Below are 16,037 nucleotides of genomic sequence, written 5' to 3'. Positions count from 1 at the left end.
CTAAAAAAATTAAATAGATATGTGTTTCTGTAGGTTTTTATCACGTTTAAATGTTTAAAACTTAGAAACATATAAACATATAAAAACTGTTGTATTTAACATGTATTACCCTATAATGGTACACGGTTGGATCTCCAGGTAGTTAAGTTTCCTTGTATCGTTAGCTGGCTTGTAGTTACATCAGCAGGCACATTCCAGGAATGGAATTCGGAAATGAAGCACTCAGGTCTCCGTACAGCCGCAGACGCGTTTCTTTACTTTCTACGTGGCAGTGTTCGCACATCCGGGGCCTGTAACTAATAGCTGCGAGGAACACGTGCCTCGACTTCCTCGTCTTCTCCCCCAGTTGTCGGCGGTCCTCCGTCCACGTCCGCGGACGAGCAACCGTCGATTCTTCTCGAGCGGTCCGCCTAGTCAGGAGTGGATCTGCGTGTTGGTGGGGCGGGATGATAAGTGCGACGCTCGCTGGTGCGGCTAGCGCGGTGTCGTCTCTGAACTGGCGCGCGGTCTTGTCGTGCAGAGTACAACCAGTGGCGTAGCCAAGATTTGTGTACGGGGGGTGTTAAGAAGCATGCCCCCCCCCCCCCCCCAGTATTAAAGCCGGGGGTCCGGGGGTCCTCCCCCGGGAAAATTTGGATTTTAAGGTGTAAAATAGTGCTATTTTAGCAGTTTTCGGTACTTAAATTTAAATATTATTGTAATGGTAAAATTTTATTAGTTTTTAATATGAAATTTGTTTGAGTGATAAATGAGAAATTTTAAAGATTTGGGGCTAAGGAGGGGGGTTGAACCCCTAACCCCCCCCCCCCCCCCACCCTTCCCTGGCTACGCCCCTGAGCACAACTATGAGGTTGAGCGGTACTAATCATAACATTATATAGCGGTTATAGAAATCCCTTGAGTGCTTTCAAGAATTTGTACCGGATATCTTGAGCAGTTTTTCTTCGGAAGTGCTGCACATCGTACGTGTTCCCAGGTAGCCGGGGGGCCATTAGTGCGAACGCCTCTCCGGAACGACTCGAGGTGCTTGCAACTCTCCCACACATCCGCCGCTTTGCCGGCTTCGTCGCCGTCGTCGCGAGTCCTTCTGTTGGGCCTCACGCTGTCGTTTATTCAGAAACCCAAGATTCGTTGTGTTCTAGTCAATCGCCCGAATAATATACGTTCGTGCATCTTCAGTTTTTCTTTCTGTTGTAAAAATGAAATAATTATCGCAAAAAAAAATACTTTTTTTGGGAGGTTTCCACACGTCTACAGGATCGTAACTAATATGCAAGGTTGCTCAAGTTAGGTCAGCAACATTTTAAATACTCTATTAAATTGTGAAGATGCATGAATACTAGATTTTATTTTATTTTTAAATTCTGACTGTGAAGTTTTACGAGCGAGAACTTCGATTATGTTAGGGACTGGTCGGGGGATATGGAATTCTAGGATTTCCCAGATGATTCATGAACGATTGTCGCAGCTCAGCTTCCGTGATTATGACTAGGCCTATATCTCATCCGTCAGGGAAAGATTGCTTTTACTCTTTTAATTTGCGATGCTTTCTTTCTTTTTTTACCGGGACAGCTATCCATATTACAGAGAGTTATTTTTAATTATTTTATATAATAGAAAATTCAGAAGTAGAATCAAAATAAAATTGATCTTATAAGGTTCTGAACACTTTATTATCGATAGACATACCTGTATTTCGCGGAAAAGGTCTGTGTCAATCTGTTTCGCTAAATACTATAACTTTTTTTTGCTGTTGTAGAAGAATCAAACACCAACCATAACCAGTAACATAACCGATGATGCGAAATACAAACGCGGTGTGTCGAAGTCAGTCATATTTTCCCATGAAATCCAGACATGTTTATTTATAACACGTGAGTCTGAATTCGAACGACAAACTTTGTCTGCAGATTCATTACAAAAGAATAAGTTAAAAAACTTAGGTCTAAAGTGATTTCCAATGTCTTTGACGTTGGAACTAAAATATATTTTTGTAAATAATAGAGAAAGTATTTAAGATGGAAAACACAGAGTCTGTATTATGTTTAACAGACTGGCATTATACAACCATCATGAATATTGTCGCTGTCGCAAAATTATTTCATTGAAATATTAGGAGGTAGTAACCCATTACAGAAATATGTGAAAAACAGAGCTGTTGCCCTTTATTATTTCAATGAAATATTTTTTTTGAAACAGCGACATAATTCGCTGTAGTTGTAGAACTTCATTCAGTTAAACATAATCCAGATGCTCAGTGTTCCGTTTTATAAACTTTATTATTTATAAAGATTAAAGGTGTTCAACTTCAACTTCAAAGACATAATTATACCAGCCTTGGGAAGCACTTTAGATCATAAGTCGTATGTTTGTTTTCAATTCGTGATGAACCAGTAGCCGAAGTTTGTCGATAGAATTCAGACTCATTCTGTATATTAGGAACATACAAGCAAGTCATAGTGTGGGACTATGATATCGGTGGAACCAGCGTGTCTTGCGTCGTCATGCGAAAGGCTGTACATGAAAATATGTTGGTTCCACTTATATCATCCTGGATTTGTACCTAATCTTTAAGCTACACTATGCCATGACTGTGCCTACACACTTGTATTTCACAGGAATATTTGACTAGGCATTTCCAACAACACCCGTGGGTGATATCCTTCCTGTGGCTAGTGACGTTATCTCGTAATCAATTTGCTCGTTGGTACATTGTTTGGCACAACTAATTTTCATACTTTTTAACACATAGAACACTAGTTATTTCGTTTAGAATCCCTCACTTTTTTTTTTCCAACAGGTGTGCGATATGAAAGTACAAAATGTGTGCGTAGTGGTGATGCCAAGGCACCTCTGTTGCGCACGCCTCGGTGCGTGTTTCCGTGGCGTGCCGCATTCCCGAGGCGAGCAAGGAGAGAGTGTGACCACAGTCGGTCCCCGGGGCCGAGGTGAGGCATGTCTTCCGCGCACGAAAGAAACTCACGAAAGGGGCAGCCGCCGCCTCGAGGAATTAGTATTTTACACTTTCCAAAAGTCGCGAAACATGCGCATTCACCCGCTTAGAAAGCACGTACGGCGAAGAAATAATTTCCGCACGTCTGGGTCCGTGGACGACATGGCCAAGAAAAATAAACTCCTGTACAGGGGTGGTAAAGTGGGGGGGGGGGGGGGGGTGTTCGGTGCGAGATGCACGGGAAGACCTCGTCGTAACTCTCGACGGAACTGCGCTTGAAGGCTGGACTTCCCGGTTTTACGGGTTCCTTCTGTCACCGCGGACCCTCGACGGCGTCCCTCCCCCCTCCCCTAACAGTGTTCGTGGGTCCGCGCTTGACGCTGTTCGACCTTCTTGTCACTTGTTTCCGGAGCCCAGCGCCCACCGACACGCGCACGCCGCTCGCTCCGGGTGGAAATTTTGACAAGTAGAAAGTGGGGAGGCCCAATCGAATTTCACTGCGAACTAGTCCACTGCGGTGGCAGTTGTTTTTTTTTTTTTGTGGGTTAGTCATCTATTAATATGCAGGCTTCGCGCTTGGCTCTTCCCACCACAGTTTTGTACCGCCCATTACACGGAAGCATTTTAAATTAATTTATACGTGTCGTCAACAGAAAATGAATTAGAGTTTGACGCATAGTACAGAATTGGGGGAATGACTGGGACATGGCCTGTGTTAAGGAAATAATCACACAATTTGCCTGGAGTGATTTCGGGAAACTGTGGAAAGCAAAAACACGATGAGTTACACTGATTGTGAGTTCAATGTTTTACCTTGATGCGGCCTCGTTCGCTCGGTCTATGGATGTCGGAGCATAGTGTGGCGCGCTGGTTTTGGCAGCTTTTACTTTACTTTGCATTAATGAGTCCACGAATCTTTCCCTTAGAGGCCCTCAAGGGTCCCGCCCGTCTGGTCAGAGGTGTATCTGTGTTAGTGAGGCGGAATGATAAGTGCGACGCACGTTGGTGCTTCTAGCACGGTATCGCCTCTAAGCGCAATACTATGCAATGGGGCGCAGTCTTCTCGCCTTGCATGGGGCAACTATGAGATTTGAATGTTAACCATTACATTATATGGCGGATAAATGAAGATAAAAATGCAATGCAAGTTCCTTGAGTGCTTTAAGAATATGTACTCGATGTTTCATACCTAAATATTATTTTGAGAACACGCATTTACGCCATTTTCACTCTTTTAAAAATATATTTTATAAACGAAACACGAAAACAGGATCACCCATCCGCCCTCAGCACATTTTAAAATGCTTTTCGTAAACAGACCCCACTCGGATATCTTGAAAAGTTTTCAAACCACCTGGCTTTTTCTGAAGCTATACACACCGTATGTGTGTCTAGGTAGGCGGGGCCTTAAGCGGCATGCAGTGTACGTAATAATATATAATTATTTCAATTTGTTGTTCTTAATACCACAGCGATAGCCTGGCGCGATGCGCCGTTGTTTGTTTACGCGGAACCGGTTCGTGAGAGTCCGCAAGGAAATTGCCTTAAATTGGCAGCCGTCGATACAGAGGCAGTGCAAAATATACGGCTGGTCCGCAGTTAAACTGTGCCAAAGACTGATGAGTCTGCTGTGACTTCCCTGGAAATAAAACATTCCTCGGTCTTGGACATTTTTGGAGGAAGCACGTGGCTTCGAATACTGAAAGAGAGCGGTGGTTAGTAATTTTAAGCGTCACAGTTTTTTTGTTACATCTATAGGTTGGTGCTTTCTGAATGACAAAAAAGTCCAATACAACAAGAAATATTAAAGACGGAATATTTTCTGTCCATGTTTCCCACATGCTTGGTGATCAGTTCTCACGTCCGATAAAAATACAGTCATTAAAAAAATACATAAGTTGAAAGTTCAACCTGTACATAAAACATTCTTCTGAACGACAAATAAAAGAAAAGGGGGAGGGAGGAGAGTCTAAAAGTACATTCGTAAACCAACTGTTTCAAGCAAACCGGCTAAAAATACACCTTCAGTAACGCAACCTGCATGTGCAGCAGTAATGCGAGTGGCATAATTCCACGGCGGTATTGCTGCAACATCACAAATGTTCAATAAATTGCAACCATACAGTGCGGATGCTGAAAATGTTTGCCTTTCTGCAATGCATTGGTAGTCCTGATAGTAGGACAAAAATTACATGTATTCTGTTAACAGAATTCATAGTAAACCTCATAAGTTATGCGATTCGCGAATCACATTTACAGTTATGGTTACGGTAATGTTTACTAGTTTTTAGAATTTTTTTAAATTGTGGGGTTTAAAAAGTTGTACATTAAGAAGTAGGGAAGGCGCCCTACAATATGATATGTGTACTACCCTTAAACTTGGTGGTCGTTTGCGTGGTTACCCTAATTTTTTAATGTTCTTTGGCTGGCTGCGACGATTCGATCACCCCGCGTGTAACTTCAAGCAAGTAAACGAGAGACTAACAGACAGTGTTCGCAGTGTGCTATATTTTGACTGTTGTATATTAACGATTATTTACCTGTACTTCTGTTAGGGCAGTTGTTCACTGTTATTTATAATGTTACGACCTATAATGTGGGGAGAACTGGGTTAGTAAGGTATAGCCCAATTGAGTTTTATTACAATTTTATTAATTACTAATTTTTATATTAATAATAAATAATTGTACTAAAAAATGTCCGATCACAAGTCAATTGCACTTAAAAATGTTTATTCGCCAGTCACTCAATATCTGTCGAGTTCCACAGTTCGCACTCCTCACTGCAGCTAGGCTCAACAGTGGTTCGCCCCTTACCTCGCGCCTGTCCACACACACAGTCTCGCGCCACTCAGTCACCGCTCTCTCACGATTCATCGAACTCCCCGTCGCGCCACTCTCACCCTATTCGCCGATGTCGCACTTCCCTTCACTCGGAATCCGCTCGGAACTCTCGCCGCTCTGTCGTGGCACACACCGTCGCGAGACTCTGTCGCCCGAAAAACTCTCCCGCAGAGGCCGGCGTCGCTTCTGAAGTAGTATGTGGTGCCCTTCTAGAACCGACCAGAGCAATTGTGACGAGTTGCGTCATCCCGGGCCGACCCGACGCCGAACAGTCGGGAAGGGTAGCGTCCATTATCGCCACTCGGCGGCCTGCTATATTGCCAAGGCCGCTCAGCGATAGATAACGGCGCCGTGGAATGGGATGCGTGTGGTGCGGGGTGCGGGGGGGGGGGCAGCGACTACCCTTGTAATCCGGCCAGGCACGCGTGGCATGCCTTACGTCAGTGGAGGCCACGTGATACGTGCATGACGCCAGTGGCCTGGTAGGACCGCCAGCCTGTTCCGATTTGGCGCGTGTCGCGGTCCTGTTTGCGTTTGTAACAACAGGTACAGTAACAGGTTTTTCATTAAATTAGTTTAGCAACCAAAATAACGACCTATGTAAGGGATTTCTAAGGAACAGAAACTCTAAAAACCACCTTACACAATAGTCTCGATATGAAGTGAGTGTCAGTTAAGTTTAATGGAACAAACTACATACCGCCAGATTACTGTTCAAATACTTTTTTTTGACGATCGCACCATGTTCTGTAGATTAGACTTCCAGTTTCATGTAGTTTATCAATCTTCTACAAAATTGTGTATTGTTCATAAAGTCAACGGCATTACTGTGAGTTGGGCAGTCTACCACTTGCTTATTTTACGTCTGCTCTCCCAAAAGCCTAAATACAATGAGGTAACAATGCATTTATTGGATATTTTAGTTCGAGTGCTTGTATAATACGTCTTTGACTCTCGTGTCGGTATAGTTAACGGGAGGCGGTTTTCACATTATCTTACCTAACTATAACAAACCAATCCAAAATCAAACAGAGTGTCTACAAATTTATGGTTTACCAATTTCAGAACTTTATCACGAACTTTTAATAAAATATTCTTACAATTTTTATATCACAAGATCAATTTTTATATTTAATAACCGGAATTAAACGTAATACGAGATATGTCTACTATTTCGAGGAACTTGCCGATTTTTTTTTGTTGGAAAGTAAAAAAAGAAATATAATTTTCTGAGATAATAATGTGCGACTATAAACTAAAGTAACGCGTCACAGAAACAAAATGCACGTTAGCAAAGACTGCTGGAAATTAACAGTTTCGTGACTTCTAGCAGCGTTACTGTTTATTTTTGGACTTTCTCGAGACTTGCGTGCCTGTACACACTCTACAAGGACATGAAAATTCCCTTTACCCGCTAAGAATCAAACCCGACCACCTGATCCAATGTTTTCGGCAGGACCCATCAAGTAGCTTATTTTACTATAGTCTATACATAAATTTTTTGTTAAAAGTTTGGAAACTTGTGGCTAACTTGGGACCAAACTTAGATAACACTAACAAAAACAAAGTAACACCGCTGCATTACCCAGACTTAAACCCAGAAACTTTACACCGAAAGCCGACGTGCATCGACTCCACTACGGAGGTCGGATACTCGTTTTTTTTAATGGTGCTATATATTTTTATTATGTAATGACAGTCGAGATTTGCACATATATGTCAAATTTTTCAGTAAGTAAAATAAAAACTAAACGTTGCCCTTGTTCACCAATAACCAGTTAGGTACCGACAACATATCACTTACGAAATTTGTGTTTAAAATTGGTGCAGGTTGGCTTACAGAGACAGCCGGAGAGAGAAAGAGAGAAGCGAGTAAAAAAAGGACCCAATAAGGCTGTCAGACAGGACACAAGTTTCCTTTGTAGTGAGTACTAAGTTCCCGACATTTTAATTACCCCCTCTCTCTCTGCCACTCCCTCTAATTCTTCTTCTCCCCCCCCCCCCCCTTCTAGTTTTTTTACAATCCTTCCACTTCCTCATCCCCTCTTATTCTATTCCTCCCCTCCTCCACCTCCTGGTCTGTCCTCGGCCTATCTTTATTAATTGTGCCTGGCGCAGATGATATTAATGCGATTTTCTCTTCGCCTTTCTCCGCGCGCGCTCGTGGAGTATGTCCGACCCTGCCCGCGTCTCCGAGATCTTGTTCCTTTTAAGGAACTCGCGTGTGTGGTTAACCTATCCCCTCCACCACCGTCGCACCTTCCGCCGAGTTCTTTTGCGACTGTGAAAGTCGCGAACTCTTCGCTTTGCAGTTTCTGAACTTCCAAGTGCAGCGAGTGGGGGCGACTCCGCCTTAGTAAAGAGAAAGTGCTTCGATGCGAGCACGTGGATCTATACTGCGGAAAATGTTGCTTCGAAAGATTAAATAAATTGTTTTAGCGATTTATTTGTGGCTTACAGATGTTAAGGCTCGGCTTTCATACCAATTTTTTTCTTAGTACAATTTTTACTGATGTTTCGCTACACAAGCATTGCATTTTGTGTTTTGTAGCAAATTTTGTTCTTAGACGTTTGCATCTTGTTATCTTCTATTTGTGAAAAGTCAGGAAATAATTTATAGTTAAGATTTTTGTCTTATTTATTGACTGGTGGGCATTCATTTGAAGTTAATTGTGCATACGAAATATCTTTTACAGTCTCATTGTTTCAGATATGTCTTCATAAAAATTTGAAATGAGCCCAAACCACTCAATTGTAACATGACGTGAAGATTTAAAATGATTTTTTTTTAACATACGCCGTTGCTGGTTACACTGAATGTCACGAACCCCTAACGGACAAAAAAAATATGCGAAACACACTGAAAACAAGCCAAAATAAGCCGATGTCAATTGTTAAATGCATAGACAACAGAGAATTCCGTAGAAGGAATTAGAGAAGTCTGACGGGAGCAGATGCCAGTTTCTGAAACATCGCAATTCTTGTGTCTTAGGGTTCGTTTTGCTGTCACGTTTTTCGTGACTGATTCCTTCCACGGGATTTTTTGTGCGGTCTATGGATTGAACTTTTGACATCAGCTGATTTTGGCTTGTTTTCAGGATACTTTCATGTTCATATTTTTTTGTCCGTCATTGTGTTTTCTTATGTCATACAGTGTAACAAGTAATGGCGTATGTAAATCAATCTTTCCCATTGCAAGAACCATTGAAAGAACGCGTGGCGCGTGAAGCCGACCCTCCCACGAGCTGCTGTTGAACTGTTGTTGCACTCACCGTCCACCCGCCGTCGGCGATCTCCTGCTCGCAGTAGACCTTGAGGAACCAGTACGTCGTCCCTCGGATCTGCAGGTAGTACACCCCGGAGTCCTTCATGCCGGCGTTCAGGAGATCCACGCACGAGTAGCCCTGCAACAGGCGAGCGTCCAACGTTGTACGTTGCGTTGCAGTTTTGCTGCTCTTGCACTTTCGAGCAGTTTGAAAGCGCTGATCATTAATGTATATATATTCTAAAATTATAAAGAAAGAAGGAGTATGTGTGTGTGAGTTTGTCGATGTGATTACAAGAAGAAAAATCTAAAACTACTGCACCTATCGCAAAAATTCTTTCATTGTTTTGAAGTTACATTTTTTCCAAATGCAAATAAGCTGTTTTATTTTTAAAAATTTCCGGTAAGATCTAATGATATTTGTAACTCAAACCGAAAAAAAAAACAACCAAATTGTCTGCTTTCTTAGCTTGCGTTGAGTAATACTACTATGGAGAGAAAAGTTTGGTATCAATGATTTTTACTTAATCACGTCTGTACTAATGGAATTTTGATGAATTTGGGTACACAGGAAGCCCATATACTTAATTGCACATTGACACATTTAATCTCGTCAAAAAGTAAAGTTCTTTAGAGCAGAGGATTATTTCCGGCTGAACCGCCAATATGAACCAATACGAAGTTCATCCCAAAAATAGTTTAAAAATTTTTTTATAGTTCAAACTCACAAACTATATCTTAATAGCATTTGTTATTGTATATAATTTAAATTTGTACCAGATCCAACTGTGCTGTTAAGGCAGTGCAATCTCTCTTGCATTGCTAGTTAAGTTATTCGCACAGGGCAGCCAATCGAGCGAGTGATCGTGCGATACAAAACAATAAGCCGCGGCGCCCTTTGCGACTCTTGGCGGCGCACACTTTGGGAACCCCTGTCATAGGAACAGCGGCCAACGCGAGCTGCAGTAGAACTCATTTTTAAGGATTCAATAAACATGTTTTTTTCATAACTATTTTTATATTGGCTAATGATTTGATTTTTTAGTTTTTATTTTATTGTATTAGTAATTACTTTTAATTTTTTTACATGTACCTGATTAGTAAAGTATTATGTGGTTAAAGTGTAAGACAAGGAGAAACCGCCTGTACTTAACCACATAAAGTAACTCAATAAAATAAGAAAATAAAAAATATATTTTATTTATTGCTACCTATATATGGTGATGATACAGCGGATATACATTATTAACGATATATATATATATATATATATATATATAGGTACACGGAAATCGATACCCACCAATGACGGATACATTAGCTTGTTGTACATAAAAGTACTGTAGCTTATTTATGCGAATTTCAAAACTAACGATGAGATGAACGAACATACAAAATTTCAAGTATGTGTGGGTTTTGAGGGTCAACCGCGGGGTATGGTCGAACAGTAGGTATATTTTGGTGATAAAATTAATTTAACTCTTTATTTTCAGACTTTATTACAGTAAACGAGAACTTTCAGAATTGGAATCAGCGATTGCGATGAACATGTCATTTGTAAATTAACTTGATTTGTATCATCTGATCGGAAATTCAGTGAAAACATATTGAAGCAATAGAATACATTTTTTTATTAGTGTAGCAAACCTATGAACCTTGTTCAGAGATCTACGTAATGTCCAAGTTGACAGTTGGGTTTAATTTTTACTGATGGTTTTTTTTTAATGGCTGAGTGCAGGTTTTAACTAGTTTTTTTTTTTATTGTAGTCGTACAGGTGAAAACAATTGTGATAAAACTGAGCTTCATTAAACAGTTTATATACTCTATTTCACGATTTTACTATGTGTTGCTTTCCACTTTCTCGCCTGTCGAGTATGAGAGTTTTCGACTCCTATTTTTCGGCTTGCGAAACCGGATTTCCCTCGTCATACGCCATTAAATAGCAGCTATCGGCCTCCGCCATCTTTGTATTTTAATTCTCGTCGTGTTTTTCTGGGCGAAATTTTTAGAAAGTCTCGCAGCAAGGTGCTCAGATCTGCGTGGGTCCGTTAGCCATGAAAAAAACATTAAGACTATTTTTTTACGGAAGCCAACAACGTTTATTTATACCTTTTAGTTGATACCAAAAAGGTTATTACGTTACGTAATAGTTGGTTTTTTTTCACCAATCTTTGATCAAATATTATAGAAGACAAAATCGGAAACCAGACCCGTTAACATGGGTGAGGCACGAGACACATTATTATGGCGATCTTATCAGGGTGAGTTGTAAGCATAGGAAATTTAAATTCACGTACGTATTCTTTTACCCATTGCCACCTCTATGGATAGTCAGCTTGAATTCATGAAGCCTACACTTCACCAAATATTGTAGTACAAACCATAACCCATTTACGCATTAAATAGCAATACAAGTGAAATAAAAACTCAAAAATCTCGTACTAACAACATTTTTTACAACGCTTAGTACAGCTCATGCTGCCAGGATCGCTGCCAGCATTTCTCTCGCGGATTTTCCACGACTTTCCTATATTGTCCTACTACAGTGTTTGCTTTAATGTAGCAAATATTTTTGGGGACATTCTAATCTTAAGGTTACCACTGTAATGCGTAATAAATATATATAATATATATAATAAAATATATAATATATATATAATATAATATATATAATATAATATATATAATATAAGAGTTGCGGCTCTGAAGGAGTGTGTGGATCTGAAGCTCGGGTGAACCGAGTGCTTCTGGAAACATTTACCTGGCAACATGTGTCCACCCGCACGCTCAGCGTACTTGTTACGTATCCAAATTTATCCCTGGATCCTGATGGCATGATTGTGTGTGTGTGTGTATGTATATATATAGATCCTATGGTAAATTATGCTTGCTGTTTTAATGTAGAACGTTGGAAAATTATGGCTAAACAAAAACTCCAATATCCCAATACAAACAAATTATGTAAGGTCTTGAATTTTTTTAAATTTAGTATTGAACATATGATCATAATTCATAATTATCTCACAAACTTTTGTTATGTCCAGAATCTTCGGCGTACTAAATTAAAATTTCAACCATCGTGTACCAGAGGATCAGTGTACACAGGATCATGCCATCAGGATCAAGGTATGAACTTGGATACGTGACCCCAACTGTCACTCTCAAAGCATCGCGTGAGTTTGTTTACGAATACGGACAACTACGTGAAGATGTTTACAAACACTTACAGCAGAACAAAAGTGGCAAAAGAATACGTAGGCCATTGGTACTACTTTTGTAAAATTTGAGACTGTTGACATGTCACATGCTTTACATGAAATTTGGCTGCGATAGGTGAGGCCTGAATCGTGCTAAGATTTGCAACAGTGCAGTAATTTATTGTTTTTTTAATACGCTTGTGTTTCATGCCCCTTGCTACTATGTACAAATAGTAGGTCCTAAACAAGACAAGAATGGCTCCAAGCAAATGCAAACGGTTTTATTCACGCCCTATGTCTTGACGTGTTGCTTCCTACCTAACCAACATGGCGGAAACTCGATGTGCGGCCTTGTTGCCCACCGCTGCTCGTGAACCGTTATTCAGACGTTCCAAGTTGCATTGAGCTCGGCTTCTCTGTAGCTAGCTGGTCGTAGAGGAGTGTGACGACGGTTTTCCGTGTATCCTAGCCAAAGTTTAATAATGTTGTAAAGGTAAAGTAAATAAGTTAATTTCTTTAAGTCTCCTTGTATGTATAGTATGTTGTTTCCAGTGGTGGATACAGAATTGTTTTGGTGGGTGAAGCAGTGTGGGAGGATTTTGGGCAATATAGGAAAAAAAAATAGAATTGAACAGGTGGTTACGAAAAAAAATCTTACATTTCTATTGACACTAACATATGGGCCTATAGTAGTCAACCTTAGGCGATGCGGCTTCTCACACTTGTTGGAATTTTAGGTGTTGTAAATAATCCACCTTTCATCACCCAAAAATAACATACTGCCTCACTGATATTTTTCAAGCATTTCCCCAACTGCGCCCGCTACTGGTTGGTTGAGTGGTTTAGCGCTCCTGGTGGGAGAGACACAATTCTATCTTTCTATTTTAGGACGGGTTGGGATCCTTTAACTCGTGTAAAATGTCCACATTTAGGTTAAGGACTGCGGAAGGCAGTGGTGAGACATCGCAGAATCATTTTGCCGTGGCGAACTTCCCTTGGCGATATCTGGTTGGGGGGGGGGGGGGGTTTGTGCATGTGTGGATTGGGAGAAATCTGTAGTGATTACAAAAAAAAATCATAGTTTTATCCTCACATTGACTGGAGAATTAGAGTTAAATATTCCAGGGCCAGTGAAAATGGCGATTCGCGTCCAACCATCTCGATTTAATGTTTACCTTGGTTTACAGAAATCCCTGGAGAATAATGCTAGCACGGATCGTTTCCACAGACCACGTCCAATTGCTTCTATAATTTCCCGGATATGTGTATAACAATGTAGAACAATGAAATAGTGAAATTTGCTAAATAATAATAAAAATAATAAAATACTGAAATACGTGTGAAGATTGTTTACTGTCTTGGAGTAATATTATATATATATATATATATATATATATATATATATATATATATATATATATACACACATACATACATAAATTTTTATTTGGGCGTGAAAGCTAATTTATTTATTAAACTCCAGCAAATGCTCTACTTGTTTCGCAATGTTCGGCTCTCTTCATTCTCGCCGCCGGACGCGACAGCTGGTTATGAATAAATAGCAGCCCCGGCACTCGAACCAGGAGGCAGATGCCCCCAGGCAGCTGGCTGTCTTCCCGGACTGCCAGTCAGTGTGCGCAGCTCCATGTGTCAGCGTGCCGTTTAGTATGAAGAAAAAAAGATAACCTCTCAAGAGTTTTGAGTGGCATCTGTTTACGAATAGCAACTGAAGATGTCGGCATGCTGGGGTTCACTCTTTTTTTAAATATTGTATTTATTTAGAGAGTGAAAGAGGCTTATACATGATTTTTTTTTCTTAATAGTGTTCACTATAATGACTAAACAGAAGATTTAAAGCAGAAATTGAATTCTAATCACACATTTTTTTTTAACTACTGCTACGCCATAAAACGACGAGTTTCATATTTAAGTCCAGTAGAGGCGATTCGGCATCTGATGTGCCAGCCAGCATAGATCTTAGCGCTTCTGCGGTTGATTACATATTGACATCGAATACCCAAATTATTGTCCAATGCACAATATTCATTATGCATAGGTACCTATAATTTCCTTAAAATTATGTGATTCCTTTGACCTGGCCAGTGTCGAATTTAGGGCACCAGGGGTAAGTGCCCTCCCCGAAACATCAATCTGTTCCATTCCTAATTGCCAGCATGAGGAAGAGAACAACTACAAGTCCAACCTAAGATTTCCATGTACAATGTCGTTAGCTATAATCTCGGTGTACCGTTAGAAACAGTATTTATTTTTCAAGAGTGGCTTGTGTTAATAAATCTGGACCCCAGTTACACTCCAACAGTGGAATACAACAAACGCGTTGGTATCATAAATGCAGGTTAAGTGTGAATACCATAAAATTTAAGTTGTATTACTTTCACCCGACCTCCAATCAGAGGTGAACCTCAGGATCTGGCACTTCGGCAAAGGTGAAGTTGGGATATTTCGTCGCGCATTCATACACGGGGGCTTAATATGTGTGACCGCCAAGATTTTTGAGAGCTTCGGATCACTTGGGTACAGACTCCGTGGTCATACATGTAGTCATGTCAAGTCGAGAGTTTTGGGATGGAACCAGTGACCCTCGCCACAAGACCGCGAGGCATTCGCGATCAGACCAAATAAACACTAGACGAGTTCACTAGTCACTCGCCGCGAATCCACTCGTTGCGAACAAAATCGCTCAGTGCAATCACGTCGACTCGTTAACTCGCTGCTCACTTTGGTCCAATTATAGTTAAGTTGTGGATTGGTATACTTTTCTCGTCACTCACTAACCGTCGTAGTGTTTTTTTTTTTGGTCGTTGAAGTAATCAAAAAACTGTTGAAGTATGAATTTTCTTTAAAATAAATTGAAATATTGTTAATTTTAACTCAAACTGAAATAGTAGCTTGGCTACTGGGTTGTAGCCGTGTCCACGGCTACAACGGAATCCACGCTACTTCAGACAATGGCCGCGAAGCCTGCGATCTTTATCAAACTGAAATAATTAAAACAAATATAAAACGTAGGAAGTAACGTCATTCAAGAATAACAATATAAACATATTGTGAGTGAGTAAATTAGTTGATATAATTTATACTTAAGGCTGGGTTTGCAAATTACGTAAGAAACGAAAGAGCGCAATGATGCAACACGTAACAAAGGCAAGGAAAATATGGTGATTTATAAAACAAGACAACTTGAAAATATAAAACAATAGAAAATTGTTTTCTTTATCCGGAGTCATTTAATCATATTTTTATCTATAAGCATAATTTGCTTTCTCTGTGCGATAGTAAAACAAGTGCAAACGGGATACGTGTGAAATAAGCTCGCAGCCTATACATACATAACGTATGCATCTTTAAAGGATTTCATAAAACTTTAAATATGGAAGGCGGAAACGCAAGCCGAAACGCAATAAGTTGAAAGTTGACCGATGCTTGCGTTGCGTCTTGCGTACTTTATAAACGGGTATTTGAAAACGTAGTTATTCAACTTTTTTGCTTCTTGCGTTTTTGCGTAGATAATAATCCCGGCCTAAACGCCAACAGCGTTTCCGACAGCGCGCAGAAATCTTCCCGTGGAAGCTCCCCATTGGTCGGGAGGGGAGGAGTGAAAGTGGTCGCCGCTGATTGGCGGGTCGGCAAGAGAGGGTGCGGCCGAGGTTCTCGTCGAGCAGCGGCAGGGCCGTCGATCGTTTGATTGCGTCCGTCCGTTGTCGGGGAAACCTGCGCCCTCCCCTTCTCCCCTCCATCACTAGTCCGATCCCCAGCC

The 16,037-nt window shown here is 40.7% G+C and overlaps 2 protein-coding genes across 2 annotated transcripts in view; one reads left to right on the top strand and one right to left on the bottom strand.

The window, feature by feature from the left end:
- Nucleotides 1-16,037, top strand: part of LOC134546197 (microtubule-associated protein futsch-like) — an 843,281-nt gene that overhangs the window by 108,538 nt on the left and 718,706 nt on the right. The gene's annotated exons all lie outside the window — the stretch shown is intronic.
- LOC134546199 (angiopoietin-4) overlaps nt 1-16,037 on the bottom strand; it is a 386,489-nt gene that overhangs the window by 51,545 nt on the left and 318,907 nt on the right. Inside the window, exon 3 of the mRNA XM_063388805.1 lies at nt 9,069-9,200. Within this exon, the coding sequence (XP_063244875.1) occupies nt 9,069-9,200 (132 nt within the window). The remainder of the gene's footprint in view (nt 1-9,068; nt 9,201-16,037) is intronic.

Source organism: Bacillus rossius, chromosome 1 (assembly GCF_032445375.1).
Source record: "Bacillus rossius redtenbacheri isolate Brsri chromosome 1, Brsri_v3, whole genome shotgun sequence".
NCBI lineage: Eukaryota > Metazoa > Arthropoda > Insecta > Phasmatodea > Bacillidae > Bacillus > Bacillus rossius.
The sequence above is the reverse complement of the archived record's forward strand: the minus strand, read 5'-3'. Positions and strand labels throughout refer to the sequence as shown.